This window comes from Typopeltis vanoorti, chromosome 2 (genome assembly GCF_054136105.1).
Source record: "Typopeltis vanoorti isolate ZY-2024b chromosome 2, IOZ_Tvanoo_1.0, whole genome shotgun sequence".
NCBI lineage: Eukaryota > Metazoa > Arthropoda > Arachnida > Uropygi > Thelyphonidae > Typopeltis > Typopeltis vanoorti.
Window position 1 is genome coordinate 78,576,711 of NC_143550.1, and position 24,027 is coordinate 78,600,737.

General features: G+C 36.6%; 1 protein-coding gene across 1 annotated transcript in view; it reads left to right on the forward strand.

Annotated features, from left to right (window-relative positions):
* The window catches only part of VhaAC45 (Vacuolar H[+] ATPase AC45 accessory subunit), a 240,993-nt gene that overhangs the window by 206,161 nt on the left and 10,805 nt on the right, over nt 1-24,027 (forward strand). Inside the window, exon 8 of the mRNA XM_090411994.1 lies at nt 1,703-1,907. Coding sequence (XP_090268120.1) covers nt 1,703-1,907 — 205 coding nt within the window. The remainder of the gene's footprint in view (nt 1-1,702; nt 1,908-24,027) is intronic.

Sequence of the window (24,027 nt, forward strand, 5' to 3'; positions counted from 1 at the left end):
ACTGACATTAATTAAATTAAGGGGGATATTAGATCCCATATTGCTTTAAAACCGAATAAGAAACTCATTGGAATCAGAGAGTTTCATGCTGAATATAGTATAAAAAACTATAAAAGTATCGGCGAATACTAACATGAGCTGAATGCAAGTAGGTGCAGGAGATGTACAGAAATGTGAAGACAAGAGTTCAGACCTGCTTGGGAGAGACAGAAAGTTTTCAAGTGACATTTGGTTTGCATCAAGGGGTCAGCATTAAGTCTGTTCCTGTTTAATATTGTGATGGAGGAGGTGAGAGAAGTCATGCCTTGGACAGTGTTATGTGGGTGACATTGTGCTGTGTTCAGAATTGAGAAGAAGTTGCTGCTAAACCGGAAAGATGGAGGAAAGTACTGGAAAAGAGAGAGGTATGAGACTCAATAGAAGTAAGACAGAGTGGGTTTGTTGCAAAGTGGATGGCAGCCAACAACAGATCTGGAGCTGGAAGGAAATGTCATCAGGAAGTTAGGGACTTGAGATATATTAATTATCTTGAAATGGGTAAAACAGTAACCGGGCAGTATTATTCTGATCTTTTAACCAGATTAGACAAAAAAAAAAGTCGCGAGAAAAGACCCGGTTTGCAGAAGAAAAAAAATCATCTTTCATCAGGACAATGCACCTGCCCACAAAGATATTTTGGCAACGGAGAACTTAAGGGATCTATGCTAGGAATTGTTGGAACATCCATCCTATTCCCCAGATTTGGCTCCCTCTGACTTCTATCTCTTCCCAAAACTAAAAATCTTCCTCACTGGTCTACGTTTCTCTTCAAACCAAGTGGTGATTGCAGCTGTAGAGGGGTATTTTGCAGATCTTACTGAGAACTACAGGGATGGAATAATGGTGCTAGAGCATCGCTGGAATAAATGTATTAATCTTAACATGTTCATTGCCAAACACGCGATATCGCTTGATGCGAGTCCTCGCTGAGCGGCCAATCACGCGTTATCGCGTGGACGTCGTTAACTAAATAAAAAAATTAAAAAAAGTTGGCCACCACACGAAATTCCAATTTTCAGCTTGGCAATGAACGATATCACGCGATGCGAGTTCTCACCAAACGGCCGATCACGCGTCATCGCGTGAACGTCACTAACTAAATAAAAAAGAAAAAAAATTTGGCCACCACACGAAATTCCAATTTTCAGCTTGGTAATGAAAGTGTTAAGGGAGATTATGTTGAAAAATAAAAATAATTTTGAAATTATAAATTCGTTTTTTCATTGTTGTTAGGCCAACAACTTTTCAGACTACCCTCGTATATGATACATATCTGGAGTATTATTTTGGTTTGCTTTTGTAATTCTGCTGCTTGCTTTATATTAATTCTTATAATTTGTTCATATTTAACATTTTGCTTTGCTGATTACACAGTTAGGGGTGGTCTTATTTAGCTTCATGAATAACCCAGGTAACATGGTGTACCTTTGTTCAGATTTTTTTTAAAAAAATTATGGATTTTTATAATACTTTGTATAATTTTCACAGCCAATGATTTTATAAATCTATAAAATAAATTTCAGTTTTATGAAAAATATTTCTGTGTTTATATAGTATTATATAAATGGTATATCCTGATTATATAGAAACTTAAAAAGGTTTCTTTATAAACAGTAAATGTAATTATTGATATATTTATTGAATGTTTCCCTTCTCCCAACAGATTGGAATTTTCTAATGTAAGCAGCTCGTGGTCATTCATTTATGGAAGCATAGATATTACCTCACCAATAGATGGTGAGGTGCCACTTGTTTCAAAAGAAATTGAGGCACCTTTCTCATTCTCATACAGTTGTCCAAAAACTCTCATACATTCTGGAAATAATACTCTTGGTATTTCTCTTAATGTCACTTTTATGCCATTTCAAGTAAGTTCAGTTTTTAAAACATGGAATATATTTACATCATATTGAATAAATTGAAATTTTTTAAATTTCTCTCATTTCATATTGCAAAACTGGATTATCCTTATGCTGTATCAGGCCCTTGAGCTGTAGTGGGTTGCTGTTAACTGCTAGATGCCTATGAAGCTATTTGACTGTATTTATTTATTTTATTATTATTATTATTATTATTATTATTATTCTCAATCTCTGGTTTTGCTAAACTTAATATTATACATCTTATCCCGACTTAGAGACCCACTAGCAGAATCTAAAGCAAATGTTCATGATTGAGCTAGGAAAGCATGTGATGAAGATATCTACAAGGATAAAAGAATTGGAACATTGTGATAGACTTAAGGGAAATATTACAGGCACGCTGAGGAAAAAAAAAGAAGGAATTGGATCAAAAGTTGCTGACAGCAAATCAGAATGAACCTTTAAAGAATACAGAAAAATATATAACAATGCTCGCTAAGTTGTAAGAGTAACTAAGACTGTGAAAGATTTTAGAGAATAGGAATTAAGGGTCAAAAGTAAAAATAATTGAAAGATTAGGCCTACATAGCATATAAGGAAGAATGTGTAAACTGACTGAGCTTCTAGTCCTGCCTTTGGTAGATATCTGCTTAGATAATTAACAAATGAGGAACAAAAGATTCAGAATGTGATGCACTTGATTTATCATGCAGAAGTTTTATCTGAGCTCTTTTTGATACATCAGAAAAGTGAATAGAAATTCTCAGCAGTAGTACCCCAGAATTGCAAAGTATATGGTCTTACTGTTTACCTTTTAGATCAAATGTGCAGGTAACTTCCACTATAATAAACTGATAAAAGTTCCTAGCCAAAGTCCCATAGGTATGTGATCCCACAATGGTCAGTTTTAAGTGTCATGCTTTTTGTAATCAGGGTTAACTCAGTAACAGAACAACTTCCCCCAACAGTAAATAATACCCTCTATGTGGATGACTTCACCTTGTCATTCATTGTGAAATATGAGAGTTGGACATCATGTTGAAGGTTTAATGGAATATTTTCAGCACTGGGAAAGGATTAAAACTAATTTTAATACTTCCAATATTTCGTCTCAGTCACTGAGACATCTTCAGGCATTACAAATAACTTTTGTAACAACACACTCAAATAAATACAACACTATGTGAAACATGTGGGTGATTCTAAAGTCCTACCTAGGTGTTGCACTCTCTATGGGCGTTTGTAGGTGGCCCAGGATGTAACATGGAATCTTTGATAATTAATGTTTCCCAAATTTTGGGAAGTTTTATACAACCATATTTAAATTTGGCAATTTTTATGCAACCGTATATAAATTTGGTTGATTTCTGTACTTCTGCAGGTTCCAAAAACAGTCTTTCTTTTTTTGAATTTACTATGGTGGAGCATGGTGGTTTTTCTCCAGGAGATCCTGTGGGTGGTATCTGGCCTTGCAGATCATGTTTTGGATACAACCCACAAGATCTCCTGGGGAAAAACCACCATGCTCCACCATAGTACATTCAAAAAGGAAAGACTGTTTTTAGAATCTACGACGGCACTCAGAAATCAACCAAATTTAAATAAATATGGTTGCATAAAACTTCCCAAAATTTGGGAAACATTAATTATCAGAGATCCCATTTTACATCCTAGGCCACCTAGGATGTAAAATGGTGGCGCACCCCCTCTATGGCCGTTTGCCATAGAGGGGTGCGCCACCTTGATAAGACTTTAAAGTCACCCATGTGTTTCACTTAGTATTGTATTTATTTGAGTGTGTTGTTACAAAAATTATTTGTAATGCCTGAAGATGTCTCAGTGACTGAGACGAAATATTGGAATTATTAAAATTAGGTTTTAATCTTTTCCCAGTGCTGAAAATATCCCATTAAACCTCAAACATGATGTCCTCACAGCACTTAAGTTTCGACACTAGGACAATCACTAATCCCATTTGCACAGAATCCAAGTCCTTGGGACTCATATTTGAAGCAAACTCAGTTTCCTCCCTCACATATGTCAATTATGAGACAAGTGTATAAAGCAGTGAACATTCTATGCACCTTATCTTCCACCTGTTGGAATACTGACAGATGTTCTTTGCTTTGTTTGTACAGGGCATATAAAATTAAAATATGATTATGGATCACACAAGTCTATGCTTCGGCCAGGGAGAGTACACTGCGATATCTAGCTCTGTTCAGCATGAAGCCATCAAAATTGCAATTGGAGCATTTTGCATGTCACCTATTCCTAATCTGTATGTCAAAGCAGACAAACCACCTTTATTGCTTTAACACCAACAACTGTCTTTTTATATGCAGCAAAAATAAAATCCCTGCCACCCCACCCGATTTGGCCAACTATTTTTTGTCCACAATGGGAAGAATGGAAGAATATTTACAACACTTGACAGACTGCCAAAACCTTCGGTTTGTGGATAAAAAGATCTCCAACAAGTTATAGAGATTGCAGTAGACAACATAGCACCAAACACACTTCCACAATGGCAATCATACATACCAGCATGTAACTTTTCTTTCAGTAGGCAACTGAAATTTTTCCACTCCTCTTATCGTCTAACAGTAGCTCTTTGAAGCTCATAAAACTGAATACTCTGATTTTGCACCCTTTACCCAGACAACTCAAATTCTGAAGACCTAATGGCATCTTCTGCCATCTTTTCAGACAACATTATATCTCCACAAATCCCACTAGAGTATAACATCTTTACAGCTGAACTGTATGTGATAGAGCCTTCACTCAAATGCATCACTGCTAAAGGTGCATAATATATTCAGACTGATTTTGCATGTCATCTAGTCAGACTCAACAAAGCTCTTTTCAGCCAATCAGAAATCTAGAGCTATAGAGGGATCCAGTGCTTTCTTGAATCCAACACCTCTTCTTTCAGTTATGGCGGCTACACTTCAATGAGCTTCTGTTGAATTCCAAGCCATGTTGAGATTAAGGGAAATGAGGCTGCAGATAGGTCAGCTCATTTCTCAAAATTGCAATTGCAGCTGCCTGTACCATACACAGATTACTGGAAGATTATAAGAAAAAACTCTCCCAGTGTCAGTTATCTTGGAACAGAGAAACTAATAATCTCTATCAAATTAAATTATGGCTGTAGTAGAGTTCGAACAGCAGAAGTTGTTCTTGCTTTGCTCCACGTAGAGTAAAACATATATATATATATATATATATATATATATATATATATATACATACATACACTCCTACCTATTGAGGTGTAATGACATGCCTGTGAGTTTTGTGATATCGGACTCTCCATCACTCATTTTAATAATTTCCCTTGTTTTGCCAATGAGTGTAGTCATTATTTTAGCCACATTTATAATCTGTCAGAGCCCTATACACTCAGGCAGATTTTATCAGACTCGTCAACTGTCACCCTGGTTTTTAAATTTTTACAGGTTATTAACTATGACTATTAAATTATTTCAGGAAATTACAACGTATACTAAATATTAATTAAAAGAAAACTTTAATCAATACTTCCTATATTTCGGCAATGTTACATTGCCATCTTCATGGGAACATAAAACTATGATAAGTGCACATGCAGGCACTAACAGTAAGCAAACAAGGCTGAAGAGAGAGTAACTGTCGTTGTTCCTAGAGTCCTAAAGGTGCCACCTAGTAGGATAAATTGGGTTGTCTTGGCTGTTGGGCTGATGTTCTTATGATGCAAGCTTTCCAAATTTGGGGCAGTTTCATGCACCCAAATTTGTTGAGGTTTGGGAAGTTTTTTAGAGCTGCGGCTGATTCCACGAACAATCTTTCGTAATTATATTTGCTGCGGCATAGTAAACTTTCTTCCATCGTATTCTGTGACGGGTATCCAGATCATGGTCCTCAAGCCCAGAATGGCTGTATTGATGAAACTGGATGTAGTCTTTGTGTTTAGATATCCTGATATTAGCTGTCCTGCCTGTTTCGCCAAAGTAGGATAGTTTACAACTGCAATACCGTGAACAGATTTTGTTCAGGCTATTCCAGTTTTTAAGGATTCTAAATACAAAGCAGTCTAAAATCTGACCAGCATATACATATACATTTTTGTATAGATGAGTAGACAAAACAACTCTTTAGTGCTTTTGCATTTCTTTTAATGCATCTAATATGCTCATATACTTTGTATATTTGGTAATATGCATACATTGTGCAACAGCTTTTAGTATCATCTTCAAGACTGGTTGAAGTTTTTCTATGATTCAACTATTTAATTCGACTCTTGCTTAATGAAATTAATGAACTATGCTAAATAGGTTGCTATTAAACTTCTTCATTTTAATGCAGTTATTTCAAAGGCAAAATTAGACAATTATTTGTACTGTGCATGATGACAAAATGGCTCTAAATACTACTGTGACAATGACTTATACCACAATATGAGGAAAGCTGTTACAAAAAGCACTTTTTTTTTTATGATAGTTGAAACTATAGAGAGACCTTCAAAATAGTTTGCTATAGTGACTTTTCTTCTTATGGCATTGTGCTTATGGGGCTTCAAACTAAGTGGACTGATGCATTAAGAAGTGCCTTAGAAAATAGAAATATAAACGCTGATAATATTGGAATCTTGACAGATGGCAGATTAATTTGGAGAGATCACCGATAGGACTTAATGATGTAACTTTTTCATGTAATATTATCATAATATCCCATAACCTCAAAATGTCAGGAATTTGATGAAGATAGTATGCTTGCCTGGATGTTCTGAAATTGTTCATTTGAATTGCTGATAAGTCATGAATCTTTGCTACTTTCCAAAGAAAATTTTGTGCACATTTTGTTAAAACTTTCTTATCAAAAATCTTTTTGGAAGTGAAATGAGATAATTGGGTGCTTAAGGGTCAAAGCTGTATAACTGACAGGAGACCTCCACATAGCCTTTAAAAGAATGTGTAGAACCGACCAGGGCTTCTGACCTAATGTCCAACCTCACCTTCTTGTGGTGCACCCTGTGGGGTATCTACCTGGATACTGAATGAATGAGGATGGGCTGGCAATTTGGGATTTAGCTGACCAAATTGTATTCTTATTGGCTTAAACCAAAATATAAAATGATGGTGCAACATGATAGAATTTAATGCCAGCTGGGGCGTCGCCCGGTTAAACAAGGCCCTCGTTATTTTCGCCAGGGAACCAGGGCAAACAGCAACAAGTCAGCTACTGGAACAAATCCTAAAACACACCCCAACTCAACATTACCAGAGTTAAAGATCGGTACTATCAACATAAGAACCCTGAATGGCAAAGAAATGGATCTAGCTGAAGAATTACATAAGTACCAGATCGACATAATGGGGTGACTGAAACAAAAAAGACAAAAACTGGTAAGATCTTTCTGAGCAATAAATACAAAATGTCATATTTAGGCCCACAATATGATATTTGCCCACAACACAAAATACGAGGCTAATCTTCTTGAATGGCAGGCAGTATCAAATAGAGTGATGGGGGCAAATATCAGAATGGGGAACTGGACAATGAGACTTATATGTGCCTATGGTCCCATTATTGAGGTAGAAGTGGAGGAATTTTTTAAGGATTTAGAGAAAGCATCTGACACAATGAAAAAGGAAAAGTTGGTCCTTGTTGGGGATCTGAATAGCAGAGTAGAAAATGATTGTGAGACATACAAAAATATTTTGGGAAAATTTGAAGAAAAGAGCAAAGCTAATAATAATGGCAAATACCTGTTGGATTTCTGCTCAGGACATGGACTGGTTATTAGTAACACCATGTTCCAACATAAAAATGTCCACAAATTCACATGGAGAGAAGAAGAAGCAAGGAATAAGAAAAGTCTCGTTGAGTATGTTATTGTTGATAGTGATGTTTTCTTCCTGGTGCAGGACACCAGAGTGTACAGAGGATTTGAAATTGGAAGTGATCACTATTTAGTCTTCAGCAGTATAAAATTGAATTTCATATTGAAAAGAATAACATGTAAGAGGGTCAAAGCTGTATAGCTGAGAGGAGACATCCACATAGCCTTAAAGGAATGTGGAGAACCGACCAGGGCTTCTGACCTCGTGTCCAATCCTCATAACAAAATAACAAATTGTGTATCTGGATACTGAACGAACAAGGATGGGCTGGTAATTTGGGATTTAGCCGACCAAATTGTATTCTTATTGGCTTAAACCAATATACAAAACGATAGTACAACATGACAAAATTTCATGCCAGCTGGGGCATCACCCGGTTACACAAGGCCGCCGTTGTTTTCGCCAGGGAACCAGGGCGAACAGCGAAAAGTCAGTTACTGGAAAAAATCTGAAAGCACACCCCATCTCAACATCACCAGAGTTAAAGATCAGTACTATCAACATAAGAAGCCTGAATGGGAAAGAAATGGAGCTAGCTGATGAATTAGATAAGTACCAGATCGACATAATAGGGGTGACTGAAACAAAAAAGACAAAAACTGGTGAGATCTTTCTGAGCAATAAATACAAAATATTATATTCAGGAAATAACAAATAAGGAAAAGACGGAGTAGCCATAGTATTCAACACAAAATACGAGGCTAAACTTCTTGAATGGCAGGCAATCTCAAGTAGAGTTGATGTGGGCAAATATCAGAATGGGGAATTGGACAATGAGACTTATTTGTGCTATGGTCCCACAGAAGGTTCTACTAAGGTAGAAATGGAGGAATTTTTTGATGCTTTAGAAAAAGCAATTGACACAATGAAAAAGGAAAAGTTGGTCCTTGTTGGGTATCTAAATAGCACAGTAGGAAATGATTGTCAGACATACAAAAATATATTCGGAAAATTTGGAGAAAAGAGGCTAGGAATAAGAAAAGTCTCACTGACTAAGTTATTGTTGATAATGATATTTTCTCCCTGGTGCATGACACCAGAGTGTACAGAGGATTTGAAATTGGAAGTGATCACTATTTAGTCCTGAGCAGGATAAAATTGAATTTCATATTGAAAAGAATAACATGTAAGAAAGTTTTAAAGCGAATAAAAGTTGAGCAACTCTCAGATGTGAACTGTAGACTAAAATACATAAAGCTTATTGAAGAAAAAATGAAAGAGTTTGAGAACAGGAACCAAACCTTGGAGATTCAGTGGCAAGCCTTGAAGAAAATCCAGATCGATTCAGCCAGAAAGGCATGTGGGGAGGTTGTCTGCAAGGACAGAAAAATCAGAACTCCATGGTGGACACAGGAAGTTTAAAGGGGCAGTGAAGGAAAAGAAGAAAACATGTCAACAGTTCCTGGCAAATAAGTCAGCTTGTGCTCTTAGAGAATATAGAGACAAATGTAAGAAAGCTAAACACTGTGTAAAACTAGCTAAACAAAAGTCATTGGAGGACTTTGCAAGAACATAGAAAATAAATATCAAGAAGGTGGCAAAATGTTGTGGAGGTTGTTGAAGAAGTTTAGAAATGGAGGAAAGAGTGCTGTAAAAGGAGTTAAAAATGATAAAGGTGACATGAAACAGGAGAAAAAGATATCCTTGAAGTATGGAGTAACTACTTTGAAAAATTGCTAAATGAAACAAGCAGCGATAGCACAGTGGTAAAAAACACTCAGCAAGCATACAGTCAGGAATACATATCCATACTTGAAGTAGAAAAAGCCATCAAAGGCTTGAAATGTGGAAAGGCAGCAGGAGTAGGTGATATATGACCAGAAATGCTGAAGTATGGTGGTATGAAAGTCTTACAGTGGCTGCACTGCATAGTTCAAAAGGCCTGGACAGAGGGGAAAATTCCTGATGATTGGAGTGGAGCTCTCATAGTACCCATATATAAAAAGGGAAATAAAACTGAATGTGAGAATTACAGAGGTATTTCCCTACTGAGTGTTCCTGGCAAGGTATATGCCAGTATACTTGAGAAACGGTTGAGAAGAATTGTGGAAGAAAAGCTTAGTGAAGAACAAGCTGGATTCAGACCAAATAGAGGCTGTCAGGATCAGATCTTCACTTACGACAAATAGTTGAGAAAGCATGGGAATATAACAAAGATCTGTATTTAAGTTTTGTTGATCTGGAAAAGGCATGTGACGAGGTGCCAAGAGAGAAGCTATTCAATACTCTACAGTTATATGGTGTGAATGGGGCATTATATCAAGCAGTACTTAATCTTTATTTGAGTTTTAAGTCAGCAGTTAGAATTGAAGGAAGTACAGAAAGATTGTTTGATGTTAAATATAGTGTGAGACAAGGATGTACATTATCCTCTCTTTTAATCATTATCTATGCGGATCACATTATGATGGAAAGCGGTATTAAAAATGATATCAAAATTGGAGATGTTAATGTCAGCTCTTTACTTTATGCAGATGATGTTATACTTCTAAATAAATCTGCTACAAGTCTGCAATATTCTCTGACTAAATTGAATAGCTGTTGTAATAGATATGGTATGAAGGTCAGCAATAAAAAGACAAAGACGATGAAAATAGGCAGAATCATTGAAAATGTCAACTGTGTTGTGAATGGAGAACCTGTGGAACAAGTGAAACATTTTAGCTACTTAGGCACGATTTTTACTGAAGATGGTAAATTAAATATAGAAATAGACTAAAGAATCAGCAAAGCTGGTATGGTCTGAAGTCACTTGAATAAATTCATATGGAATAGAGAGAAATTAGTCGGAACACTAAATTAGCTGTATACAAGACAGTGTTCAAACCAGTTTTAACTTATGGATCTGAGAACTGGGTCAGAAGTAAAACACTTGACCAAAGACTAGAGACTGCAGATATGAGAATCCTGAGAAAGATTGGAGGCATGAGCAGATGGCATCAATGGCAATATCATGCAAAAAACGAGGATATTAGGAAAGAACTTGACATTGTCAGCATCCAGGAATGCGTTAGCAGAGCTAATCTCAGGTGGTACGGTCACTTAAACAGAATAGGCGAGGAAAGATTAGCAAAACAAGTGTTCTCTGTCAAGTTGGCTAGAAAACGACCCAGAGGAAGACCAAGATATAGATGGATTGATACGGTAAATAGTGGCTTGGACGATAGAAATATAAAATCTGATAATGTTGGAGTTTTGACAAGTAACAGACTGGAGGAAAATTGTAGATAGGAAGTTAGTAATGATGTAAATTTTTCATGTAGTACTATCATATCTTGTACACCCCTTGAGGGTATATGACAGGAATTATTGTTTTCCGCTCTTCCTCATATGAAGCTTTTAGTTTGTCCTGACTATCCTCCCCTCTTAGCATATATATACATACATATATGCCAATTCCTGTGGTATACTCTTGTGTTTATTAGCATTTTCAGTGATGGTCCACAGGATATTTTGCCACCTTCATGATATTAATCTTGTATATATTTCTGATAACTTTTCTTTGATTACTTTTATGTACAAACGCATCTCAATCGTAGGACACTCTAGTTCCAGATCGCCATTGTATAGCAAATCACTGCCATTTTTTACTTGTAGATGCATGTAATAGTTGAATGACATTTTGAAAAAGGGAATGTCCCAAACAGTTTGATCATTAATGTACGCCTTTAAGTTTTTGCAGCACTAAGATTGTCATGTTTATGATTAATTGTTGTGTTTAACTAGCGTAGCACTTTTCATTTCACTTTGAACTTTATCTTTGTTTTTAATAACTGTAACAACAATGGTGTGAGGTAAGCCTAGCCTACAGCCTCTCTCAGTATTTAATACGTCATTGGCAATAAATTTACTCATATTAGTCTTAGTATCTAATGTAATCAGTTTACTCATCTTCTTTTTTAATGGTATAGCAGCATCCTTACTTCGAATTTTATCTGCCATTATTAACAACAATAAAATAAAATAATTGTTATGAACAGCTTATAATTCAGAGCAATATATTGTAGTCCTGTCACTAAAACTATCATATGAGCAAAAATGCAGCATTGTATAAATGAGCATGGATTATGATTGAAAAAATCATTATGATTTGATCATCATAAAGCGAAGCATCATAAGACAGGGTATTACTATATAAATTAACTTTCTTACATTTTTCTCTGTGCTTTAACACTGACTTACTTACCAAGAACTTCAGGTACAATTTTATCTTTTCCAGGCCTTTTTAGCTTCTTGAGTTTACTATGAAATTCTGATTTTTCTGTCCTAGCAGACAATTTCATTATACATATAGAAAGGCTTAGATGTTGTTGGTGGTGGTTATTCGTAGCTGAGCTTCACAGTATAAAGAACATCAGAAGAAGAAACTATAATTAAGTATTATGATTACAGCTATTTTGCCTGCTTCAGTTTAGGAGTACCCCTGTTTAAATGTCATTGGCTATTTACTCATGGATTCTTAGGGCATTATGAGTGTAGATGTACTAAAAAGTATATGTAGCCTAAGGAATAGAAAATTGCACATACCTTTTTCTGGGTGTTGTGGCTTTTCCTCAGTCTGCGATGTCGAAAACTGCAGAGTGTGTGTGTGTGGGGGGGGGTAGGCAGTATGGTAGGATAAGTTAGAAAAACCCGGGTTTTTTTCGTAACATATAGAAACATATACTTTTATATAGGGTGGGGAAAAAATGAAAGGGTTAAATTTTTTTTAATTTAGGGAGGGGGAAGGGGAAAGGTGGTTGACGGGGTGTGGACCGTTTCGACTATTCGTGGTCGTCATCTGAACACATTGGGAAAGTGGAAGCTATGTCAGGTCGGGTGAGTGCTTCTGCTTTAGAGGTGTTTGTGTTGTCTCCTATTGGTCGGGGTTGTGACCTCAATTTTATGTTGTGAAGCTTCCAAAACTCGGAGATTATGTAGGGCCTGTGTACGTTGATAGAGTTCGCGTCACACTTTATAGCTATTGTTTCCGATATTCTGAGCATTGTTTCGTTGTCTTGTCTGTCTATTATGATGGCCTTGTCTATCTGCGGGGTGTGTTTTTGTTCAAGGGCGTGAACAGCTATTTCCGTTTTTCCAGTGTTTTGTATACGATTTTTCTTTTTGATGTTGCGTTTTTTAGTGTTTAAATGTTCTGGAATAGGGATGTTACAGTCATGGAAGTGTTCTTGTAGTCTTGCCCATAAAGACCTGATGGTGGAACCTGTGTAGGTGATGTCACAGTCTTTTTGGCAGGGAAATTTATAGACTACATTGTGCTGTTCAAATATTTCTTTTTGTGTGTGAGGTTTGGTGGATTTTAGGAGGTTTGCCAGTTTTTGGCTAGTGGTGAATACCAGTTTGTAGTCAGTATGTTTGAAGATGTATTTATAGGCTTTGTATGTGTTTTAGGTGTATGGTAGTTTGATAATTTTTTGTGTAGGGAAGTTCGTTTTGGTACTTGGGTTGTTTTGGCGGTTTTTTGCCATCTTGTTTGCGTAGTTAAGACGGCAAAAAACCGCCAAAACAACCCAAGTACCAAAACGAACTTCCCTACACAAAAAATTATCAAACTACCATACACCCAAAACACATACAAAGCCTATAAATACATCTTCAAACATACTGACTACAAACTGGTATTCACCGCTAGCCAAAAACTGGCAAACCTCCTAAAATCCACCAAACCTCACACACAAAAAGAAATATTTGAACAGCACAATGTAGTCTATAAATTTCCCTGCCAAAAAGACTGTGACATCACCTACACAGGTTCCACCATCAGGTCTTTATGAGCAAGACTACAAGAATACTTCCGTAACTGTAACATCCCTATTCCAGAACATTTAAACACTAAAAAACGCAACATCAAAAAGAAAAATCGTATACAAAACACTGGAAAAACGGAAATAGCTGTTCACGCCCTTGAACAAAAACACACCCCGCAGATAGACAAGGCCATCATAATAGACAGACAAGACAACGAAACAATGCTCAGAATATCGGAAACAATAGCTATAAAGTGTGACGCGAACTCTATCAACGTACACAGGCCCTACATAATCTCCGAGGTTTGGAAGCTTCACAACATAAAATTGAGGTCACAACCCCGACCAATAGGAGACAACACAAACACCTCTAAAGCAGAAGCACTCACCCGACCTGACATAGCTTCCACTTTCCCAATGTGTTCAGATGACGACCACGAATAGTCGAAACGGTCCACACCCCGTCAACCACCTTTCCCCTTCCCCCTCCCTAAATTAAAAAAAAATTTAACCCTTTCATTTTTTTCCCACCCTATATAAAAGTATATGTTTCTATATGTTACGAAAAAAACCCGGGTTTTTCTAACTTATCCTACCATACTGCCTACCCCCCCACACACACACACTCTGCAGTTTTCGACATCGCAGACTGAGGAAAAGCCACAACACCCAGAAAAAGGTATGTGCAATTTTCTATTCCTTAGGCTACATATACTTTTTAGTACATCTACACTCATAATGCCCTAAGAATCCATGAGTAAATAGCCAATGACATTTAAACAGGGGTACTCCTAAACTGAAGCAGGCAAAATAGCTGTAATCATAATAGTTTATAAAGAGGAGTAACATGGGAGTTTTCCCAGAAATAATATATATAATTAAGTATTTATTTAGATATTGATCTACTTTATATAAATATTGTTATAGGTTAAGTTGAAAAACAAAGTAATACAGTCTTTAATTCTCACTATTAAATACATTATACTGAAGTAGGCTTTCCTTTAAGGATGGTTTAAAGTGTATGCCTGCCACTACACAACTCAGTTTGTATTTTATTTCGTTTATTTTTATTTTTCATAATGAAGGATGAAATTTACATAAATTATTAATGAGCAACAATTTAACAGTAAGACATTAAAATTCATGAAAACAAGAAAGTAAATGGCACTCAGTATGGGGCCTGACTCACTTTTTACAATGCTCTCAGGTGATCTTGTCTTTGACTTGATTTTTCACACGTTAATTACACTAAGCTAATTCATGTTGTGAGCTGTGAAAATTGGCATTGGATAATACTACATATTGCAATTGAGCACCCTTACTTAAGGAGTAAAAGTGTTCAAAAAATAAAATGTATAAATGTACTGCAGTATTTAATTAGATTGTGCAATTCTAATTTTTGTATTTATAATTACCAGTTTATTTTGTTGATGAAAATATATTGTAAAAAAGAAGTACAATAATTATCTTTTTTTAAAGAATATATTGTCTATTATTAGATTGTCTATGTGTTAATGGTAGTGGTGTCATGTAGTTGAAGGATTAAGTGAGATGGTGAGCTGTAGTGTTCCCTACCACAATGAGTCCTTGGACTCCTTAGAGGTGTCACATAATAATTACCGTATTTGCTGGCGTATAAGACGCACTTTTTTTCTTTGAAAATAGGTCTGAAAAACAGGGTGCGTCTTATATGCCGATACTCAGTTTTTTATTATTTTCATTTCTGGAAATTTACTCTGTTCCGAGTTACGCGATTTCTTTATTGCTTCCTTGTGGTGTGTGTGAGAACATTCCAGTTACATAGAGCAGTGTTTCTCAAACTTCAGACATCCATGTTCATATGATTGGTGTGGTATTAACGAAAGATACTAAATGACAAAGACAAGCTGACAGTTGAGTTGAAACTAATTCTCTTCAACCGAATTCCTTGTATATCTGAAACACATTACTCTATATTTCTTCGTTTTAACACATTCACTCAAACAAAACCATGTGTTGCACCGGCAACATATGGTTTTGCTTGAGTCATACAGCATTTTCTGTGGGAGGGGAGGGTTAGTGCCATTTTTATCCCAGTTGTCTCTAATTGCACTGTTTGTTGAGAAACATATTGCACAGCCTGCAGATGCCTCTGTACCTTATTCAGTGATACAATAGGAACGTTTTACGATCTCGAACTTCACAGATACATTGAATTTTATTCTATGCGTTAATGATGCCTAGCTGGAAATTGCCACGGACCCCCACCCCCTCCAAGACCTTTCCCGTATCCCTGGGGGTACACGTACCACACTTCGAGAAATATTGATGTAGAGTTCAGAGTTCATCGACGATCACAGCTGTGTCCTGTTCATTTTCCAATTGTTGTCGCAGTTGTGAGCAGTGATAAATTTCTGTCGTTAAATTTTCTCTAAATTTCTTGGCAAATTATGGCTGAAAAACTTGTATTGCATACAAGTTACGTGTGATTGCATATGCTAAAGAACATGGAAACAGGGCTGCAGAGAGGCATTTCGGACCACCCCCAAATGAGAAAATGATAAGAACTTGGCGGAATCAGGAAGAGGATTTTAAAAAAGCAACTCACAGTAAACATAACCTATGAAGTGGAACTGCAAAATGGCCAGAACTTGAGGCAGAACTGAATATTTGAATTTTAGACCACAGAAAAGCGGGACTTTCAGTGTCTACAAAAATGGTTATTCATCAAGCGAAAATGATAGCCACTAAAGAGGGATCGCCAACTTTACTGGATCAACATCATGATGTTCAAGATTCATGAAGAGAAACCAGCTATGTATGCAAACTAAACAAAAATATCACAAAAGATGCCAGCTGAATATGAAGAAAAAATGATTGAATTTCATCAATTCGTCATTAACGCAAGGAAATGAGAAAATTTTGAACATGCGCAAATAGGAAACAAGGACGAGGTTCCGATGACTTTTGATGTGCCCTCAAACAAAACTGTAGATTCCAAGGGCGCTAAAAGTGTTACTGTTAAAACTTTGGGGCATGAAAAAACTCACTACATGGTTGTTTTATCCTGCTGTGCTGATGAGACAAAATTGCCGCCACTATTGACTTTTAAAAGGAAGACGCTACCCAAAGAATAACTGCTTAAAGGAGTGTTTGTACATGTTCATGCAAAAGGCTGGATGGATGGAGGAGGAATAAAGTTATGGATAGATAAAATTTGGTCTAGGCACCTGGTGGACTGTTGAAGAAGTCTGCCATGCTAGTATGGGATCAGTTTCGTTTTCACAGAACAGATGATGTTACAAATAAACTCAAGGAATTGAAAACTCAGTTAGCTGTAATTCCAGGAGGTCTAACTAGTCAGCTTCAACCTTTATATGTCTGTATTAATAAGCCATTTAAGGGATTTATGAAGGAGAAGTGGAACAGCTGGATGCAATCTTCAGATTTTGAGGTTATGCCATCAGGAAGAAGGAAGGGGGCCTAACATTTTGCAAGTTTGTGAGTGGGTCAAAGCTTCATGGGATGCTGTGAAAACTGAGACAGTGCTTAAATCATTTAAGAAGTGTGCCATTAGTAATGCACTGGATGTTACAGAGGACAATTTGTTGTATGAGGACTCAGATTCTGATTTAGAAGAGGTTTCAAGTGTCTCTTCATTTAGCTCTTGAGATGAATTTCTGGGTTTTGACGATTAAAAGGTGGGTACTCCTTCCTAGTTAGATTAGGTATTTGTTGAAAGTAGACCTACTTTTACTTTATATTTGAAATACTGTAAATTCGTTATAATATTCAGTGATAAAGTTTTTTTCTTAAAAAATGTGTAGAAAAAAGGGGGTGCATCCTGTATGCTGGCAAATACTGTATATATGTTTTAAATAATAGAGTAACACATAAAAACCACAGTGAAATCTTTAATTAGTAAAAAGACAGATATTTCTTACTAAAATTAATAGTACATCTTCAGTGTCTGTAACAGTAATAGGAATGGAATACAGGCAAACGTTCGGTGGATCACCTATTAAAATACAATTGTTACCGCGTGCTAGGAAATAATAGAAATAACAAATTTAATCTATTAAGATAAATGTAAGATAAAAGTCTCCCAGATCTTTGAGAGAGACATACAGTCATTTCTATTTAAATTCGGTCGGTGTAAGATAGTTTCACAACTTTCTTTGAATAAGCATTCATATTTGAATCTGCATCTATGGAGGAGAACTGCTTTATCCCACTGGACACTATGAGTAGAGTCAATACTGTGCTGCGCCAGACCAGACTTCAGAGGTTTGTTATAATCAATATAATATTGATGTTCTTTTATTATTTTTTCCAAAGAACAGCCAGTTTTTCCAAAATAAGAGACATCACATTCGCAAGGTATTTGTTAATTGCCAGCCAAAGATAGAGAAGACAGTTTAACCTTTGTAGAAGGTAATTTTTTTCCTTTGGGGAAAAAAAAAAAAAAAAGAAAGAAAGAAAGAAAAGGGCATCAAATATTATATTGATTATAACAAACCTCTGATGTTTGGTCTGGCACAGCACAGTATTGACTCTACTCATAGTGTCCAGGATAAAGCAGTTCTCCTCCATAGATGCAGATTCAAATATGAATGCTTATTCAAAGAAAGTTGGCATGAAACTATCTTACACCGACTGAATTTAAATAGAAATGACTATGTCTCTCTCAAAGATCTGGGAGACTTTTATCTTATGTAAAAAAACCATTTATCTTAATAGATTAAATTTGTTATTTCTATTATTTCTTAGCACGTGGTAACAATTACATTTTAATAGGTGATCCACCAAACATTTGCATGTATTCCATTCCTATTACTGTTACAGACACTGAAGATGTACTATTAATTTTAGTACGAAATATCTGTCTTTTTACTAATTAAAGATTTCACTGTGGTTTTTGCGTGTTACTTTATTATTTAATTACTATGCCACAGGTTCCACAGAATTCCAGTGGAGGCATGGAAGGCACTGGGGGAAGAGGGAATTAACCTGCTGTGGGACCTGTTCATGAAAGTTTGCCAACAGGAAAATATACCCGAGGAATGGAGGGAGAGTACTCTTGTTCCCATCTACAAGGGTAAAGGGGATGCACAAGACTGTAAAAATTACAGAGGAATAAAGTTGATGTCCCACACAATGAAGATCCTAGAAAGGGTTCTTGATGGTAGATTGAGGGAGGAGGTGGAGATTGCAAAGGAACAATTTGGCTTCATGCCTGGTAGATCAACAACAGATGCTATCTTTGGGTTACGACAGATGATGGAAAAATATCGAGAGAAACAAAGAGAGCTACATCTGGTATTTATTGATCTGGAGAAAGCATACGATAGAGTGCCAAGGCAAGAAGTCTGGAGGTGTCTGAGGGAGAAGAAGGTGCCGGAGAAATATGTCAGGTTGGTGCAGGAAATGTACAGAAATGTGAAGACAAGTGTTCGGACCTGTTTGGGACAGACAGAAAGTTTTCAAGTAACAGTTGGCTTGCATCAAGGGTCAGCATTAAGTCCGTTTTTGTTTAATATTGTGATGGAGGTGGTAACAGAGGAGGTGAGAGAAGATGCACCTTGGACAATGTTGTATGCAGATGACATCTTGCTGTGTGTAGATACAAGAGAAGAAGCGGAAACTAAACTGGAAAGATGGAGAAAAGTACTGGAAGAGAGAGAGGTATGAGACTGAGCAGAAGTAAGACAGAGTATGTGTGTTGCGCAGTGGGCGGTGGCCAGGAGACAGACCTGGAGCTGGAAGGAAATGTCATCAGGAAGGTGAGAGACTTTAGATACTTAGGTTCGACAGTGGAAGAAGATGGAGGAGGTGAGAAGGAAGTGGGATGCAGGATACAAGCAGGTTGGAGGAACTGGAGGGAGATGGCTGGAGTGTTATGTGATAAGAGGGTGCCGATCAATCTGAAAGGCAAAATTTATAGGACAGTAGTGAGGCCAGCTATGACATATGCTATAGAAACTGTGGCCCTGAGGAAAAATAACATCAGCAGGATGGAAGTAGCAGAGATGAGAATGCTTAGGTGGATGTGCGGTGTGACCAGAAAGGATCATCTGAGAAATGACTATGTCAGGGGAACAGTGAAAGTTACGAACTTAGGAGCGAAAATACAGGAGGCAAGGTTGAGATGGTTTGGTCATGTGATGAGGAGGGAGGACGAATATGTGGGAAGAAGGGTCATGCAGATGGATGTGCAAGGAAGGCGGAAGCGTGGGCGGCCAAAGAAGAGATGGAGGGAGCTGGTAGAAGAGGACTTGAAGATGAAGAACTTGGATGTGGTGACAGCCCAAGACAGGAAGGTGTGGAGGAGACTCATAACAAACAGTGACCCCACTTAAGTGGGAGAAGCTGCAGAAGAAGAAGAAGATATGAAAAATTTTTTCATATCAGTTTTATGCATTTTTTCTTTTACTGTTGCTGAACTGAAGCCTTTTGGCTCTTTATTTTAGTAAATACTTTACGCACCAACCGACGGTTCGCTTACGAAAAATACACACCTCTCCGACATTTCAAGTTCCTTAGTACTGAACGAGAATTTTTGCCCTCTTAAGGTTTCTTCCTGGTCTCTGAGGAGAACCAACCAGTTCAAAACAGCTGTCAGGCCAGTGAAACCTTATCAAAATGGACTAATAGAGAGCAAATATATAGATGCATAAGCAACATTTATGTTTTCTAAATAGTCCATGCTAAGGCAACTCGTGAATGCTGGTGAGTGTATTCCCATAGGCTCTCTGGTCAACTTATTTTTACATAACTTTCATAGTTTCTACATTCAGCTTTGAAATAATGCAGGAGCTAATATCCACTTCACTTATATAATTTTGCATAATTTCTGTTTTCAATCAAGCATCATAACTTAACACATAATGGCCACTCATTTTAATGCTTCATGACTGAAACGAAAACCGGAAGTGTGTCACTTAGAGTATGCATGAGGTGAAAAGACCCTATAATATTTATAAAATCTTTCAAATAGAAAGAAAAACGTTTATGACATATCAATTATTATGTTACTACAGTGATAACGGAACAACTGTTGGGAAGGGATGGGGAGTTACAGGAGTCTTACATATAGGAAGAAAAATAAAGATCTAAACCTTAAAGGAAATAAAATGAGAGAAGAAAGTGAAGATGATTAGCTAACGTTATGATTTCTAGAGAAAATCGGCAACTAAACGCGCGACTGTTTCAGTGATTCTATAAAAGAGAATGATATAGTGTTCGAATTAAGGATTTCAGACCCAGAGGACTTATTTTCAACTTTCTGAAAATAAAACTTCTCTTATAAATTCGTAGGCAGCCACTATGATCAAATAGCTAGACATTGAATGAGATTTTTTTTTAAGTGTAAAATATGCAAAATATATATATATATATATATTTTTTTTTTAATCTGAAAAAACACCTGAACTCAATATCACCAGAGCTAAAGATCGGTACTATCAACAAAGAAGCCTGAATGGAAAAGAAATAGAGCTAGCTGAGGAATTAGATAAGTACCAGATCGATATAATAGGGGCGACTGAAACAAAAAAGACAAAAACTGGTGAGACCTTTCTGAGCAATAAATATAAAATGTTATATTCAGGCAATGACAACCAAGGAAAAGAAGGAGTAGCCATTGTATTCAACACTAAATATGAGGCTAATCTTCTTGAATGGCAAGCAGTCTCAAGTGGAGTGATGGGGGCAAATATCAGAATGGAGAACTGGACAATGACTTATTTGTGCCTATGGTCCCACAGAAGGTACTACTAAGGTAGAAGTGTAGGAATTTTTTGAGGATTTAGAGAAAACAGCTGACACAGTGAAAAAGGAAAAGTTGGTCCTTGTTGTGGATTTAAATAGCAGAGTAGGAAATGATTGTCAGACATACAAAAATATATTGGGGAAATTTGGAGAAAAGAGCAAAGCTAATAATAATAGCAAATACCTGTTGGATTTCTGCTCAGGAACATGGACTGGTTATTACTAACACCATGTTCCAACATAAAAATGTGCACAAATTCACATGGAGAGAAGAGGCAAAGAATAAGAAAAGTCTCATTGACTATGTTATTGTTGATAGTGATGTTTTCTCCCTCGAGCAGGACACCAGAGTGTACAGAGAATTTGAAATTGGAAGTGATCGCTATTTAGTCTTGAGCAGGATAAAATTGAATTTCATATTGAAAAGAATGACATGTAAGAAAGTTTTAAAGCAAATAAAAGTTGAGCAGCTCTCAGATGTGAACTGTAGACTAAAATACACAAACATTATTGATAAAAAAATAAAAAATAAAAAATGAAAGAGTTTGAGAACAGGAACCAAACCTTGGAGATTCACTGGCAAGCCTTGATGAAAATCATGATTGATTCAGCCAGAGAGGCATGTGGTGAGGTTGTCTGCAAGGACAGAAAAATCATAACTCCATGGTGGACACAGGAAGTTAAAGAGGCAGTTAAGGAAAAGAAGAAAGAATATCAACAGTTCCTGGCAAATAAGTCAGCATGTGCCTAAACGCTGTTTAAAACTAGCTAAAGAAAAAGTCATGGAAGGACTTTGGCAAGAACGTAGAAAATAAATATCAAGAAGGTGGCAAAATATTCTAGAGGTTGTTGAAGAAGCTTAGAAATGGAAGAAAGAGTGCTGTAAAAAGAGTTAGAGATGATAAAGGTGACATGAAAACGGGAGAAAAAAAAAATCCTTGAAGTATGGAGTAATTACTTCAAGAAATTGCTAAATGAAACAAGCAGTGATAGCACAGTGGTAAAAAACACTCAACAGACATACAGTCAGGAATGCATATCCATACTTGAAGTAGAAAAAGCCATCAAAGGCTTGAAATGTGGAAAGGCAACAGGAGTAGATGATATTTGACCAGATATGCTGAAGTATGGTGGTATAAAAGTCTTGCAGTGGCTGCATTGTTCAGAAGGCCTGGACAGAGGGGAAAATTCCTGATGATTGGAGTGGAGCTGTCATAGTACCCATATATAAAAAGGGAAATGAAACTGAATGTGAGAATTAGAGGTATTTCCCTACTGATGTTCCTAGTAAGATTTATCCAAGTATACTTGAGAAACAGTTGAGAAGAATTGTGGAAGAACAAGCTGGATTCAGGCCAAATAGAGGCTGTCAGGATCAGATCTTTACTTTACGGCAAATAGTGGAGAAATCATGGGAATATAACAAAGATCTCTATTTAAGTTTTGTAGATCTGGAAAAGGCATATGACAAAGTGTCAAGAGAGAAGCTATTCCAAATGCTACAGTTATATGGTGTTAATGGGGCATTATATCAAGCAAAACTTGGTCTTTATTTGAGTTGTAAGTCAGCAGTTAGAATTGAAGGAAGTACAGGAAGATGGTTTAATGTTAAATCTGGTGTGAGACAAGGATGTAGATTATTCCCTCTGTTATTCATTATCTATATGGATCACATTATGAAGGAAAGTAGTATTAGACATGTTATCAAAATTCGAGATGTTAATGTCAGCTCTTTGCTTTATGCAGACGATGTTATACTTATCAATAAATCCGCTACAAGTCTACAAGATTCCCTGACTAAATTGAATAATTTTTGTATTAGATATGATATGAAGGTGCAATAAAAAGACAAAGACAATGAAAATAGGCAGAATCATTGAAAATGTCAACTGTGTTGTGAACGGAGAACCAGTGGAACAAGTAAAACATTTCAGCTACGTAGGCACAATTTTTAGTGAAGATGTTATATTAAATTTGGAAATAGACAACAGAATCAACAAAGCTGGTATGGTAGGAAGTAAATAGAATAAATTCATATGGAATAAGAGAGAAATTATACGGAACACTAAATTAGCTGTATACAAGACAGTGTTCAAACACCAGTTTTAACTTATGGATCTGAGAGCTGAGTCAGAAGAAAAACACTTGACCAAAGACTAGAGACAGCAGATATGAGAATCCTGAGAAAGATTAGAGGTGTGAACAGATGGCATCAATGGTAATATCATATTAAAAACGAGGATATTAGGAAAGAACTTGATATTGCCAGCATCCAGGAATGGATTAGCAGAGCTGATCTCAGGTGGTATGGTCATTTAAACAGAATGTGCAAGGAATGATTAGCAAAACAAGTGTTCTCTGCCAGGTTGGCAGGAAAAGGACCCAGAGGAAGACCAAAATATAGGTGGATTGATACGGTACAAAATGCCTTAGACAACAGAAATATATGGTCTGATAATATTGGAGTCTTGACAAGTAAAAGACTGGAGGAAAATTGTAGATAGGAAGTTAGTAATGATGTAAATTTTTCATGTAGTACTATCATATCTGTACATCCCTTGAGGGTACATGGCAGAAATTTGATGATGATGATTTTTTGAATGCATTTAGAACAAGTCCAAAAATTTACTTGCCACTTGTCTCTGTTTAGTCACGTGTGGCAAGCAAACAAGTGGATTTCTGGAGCCCTGTATATATCTAGTCTAGTCATAAATACCTTTCCAACTTGATCAGTGCATAAACCTT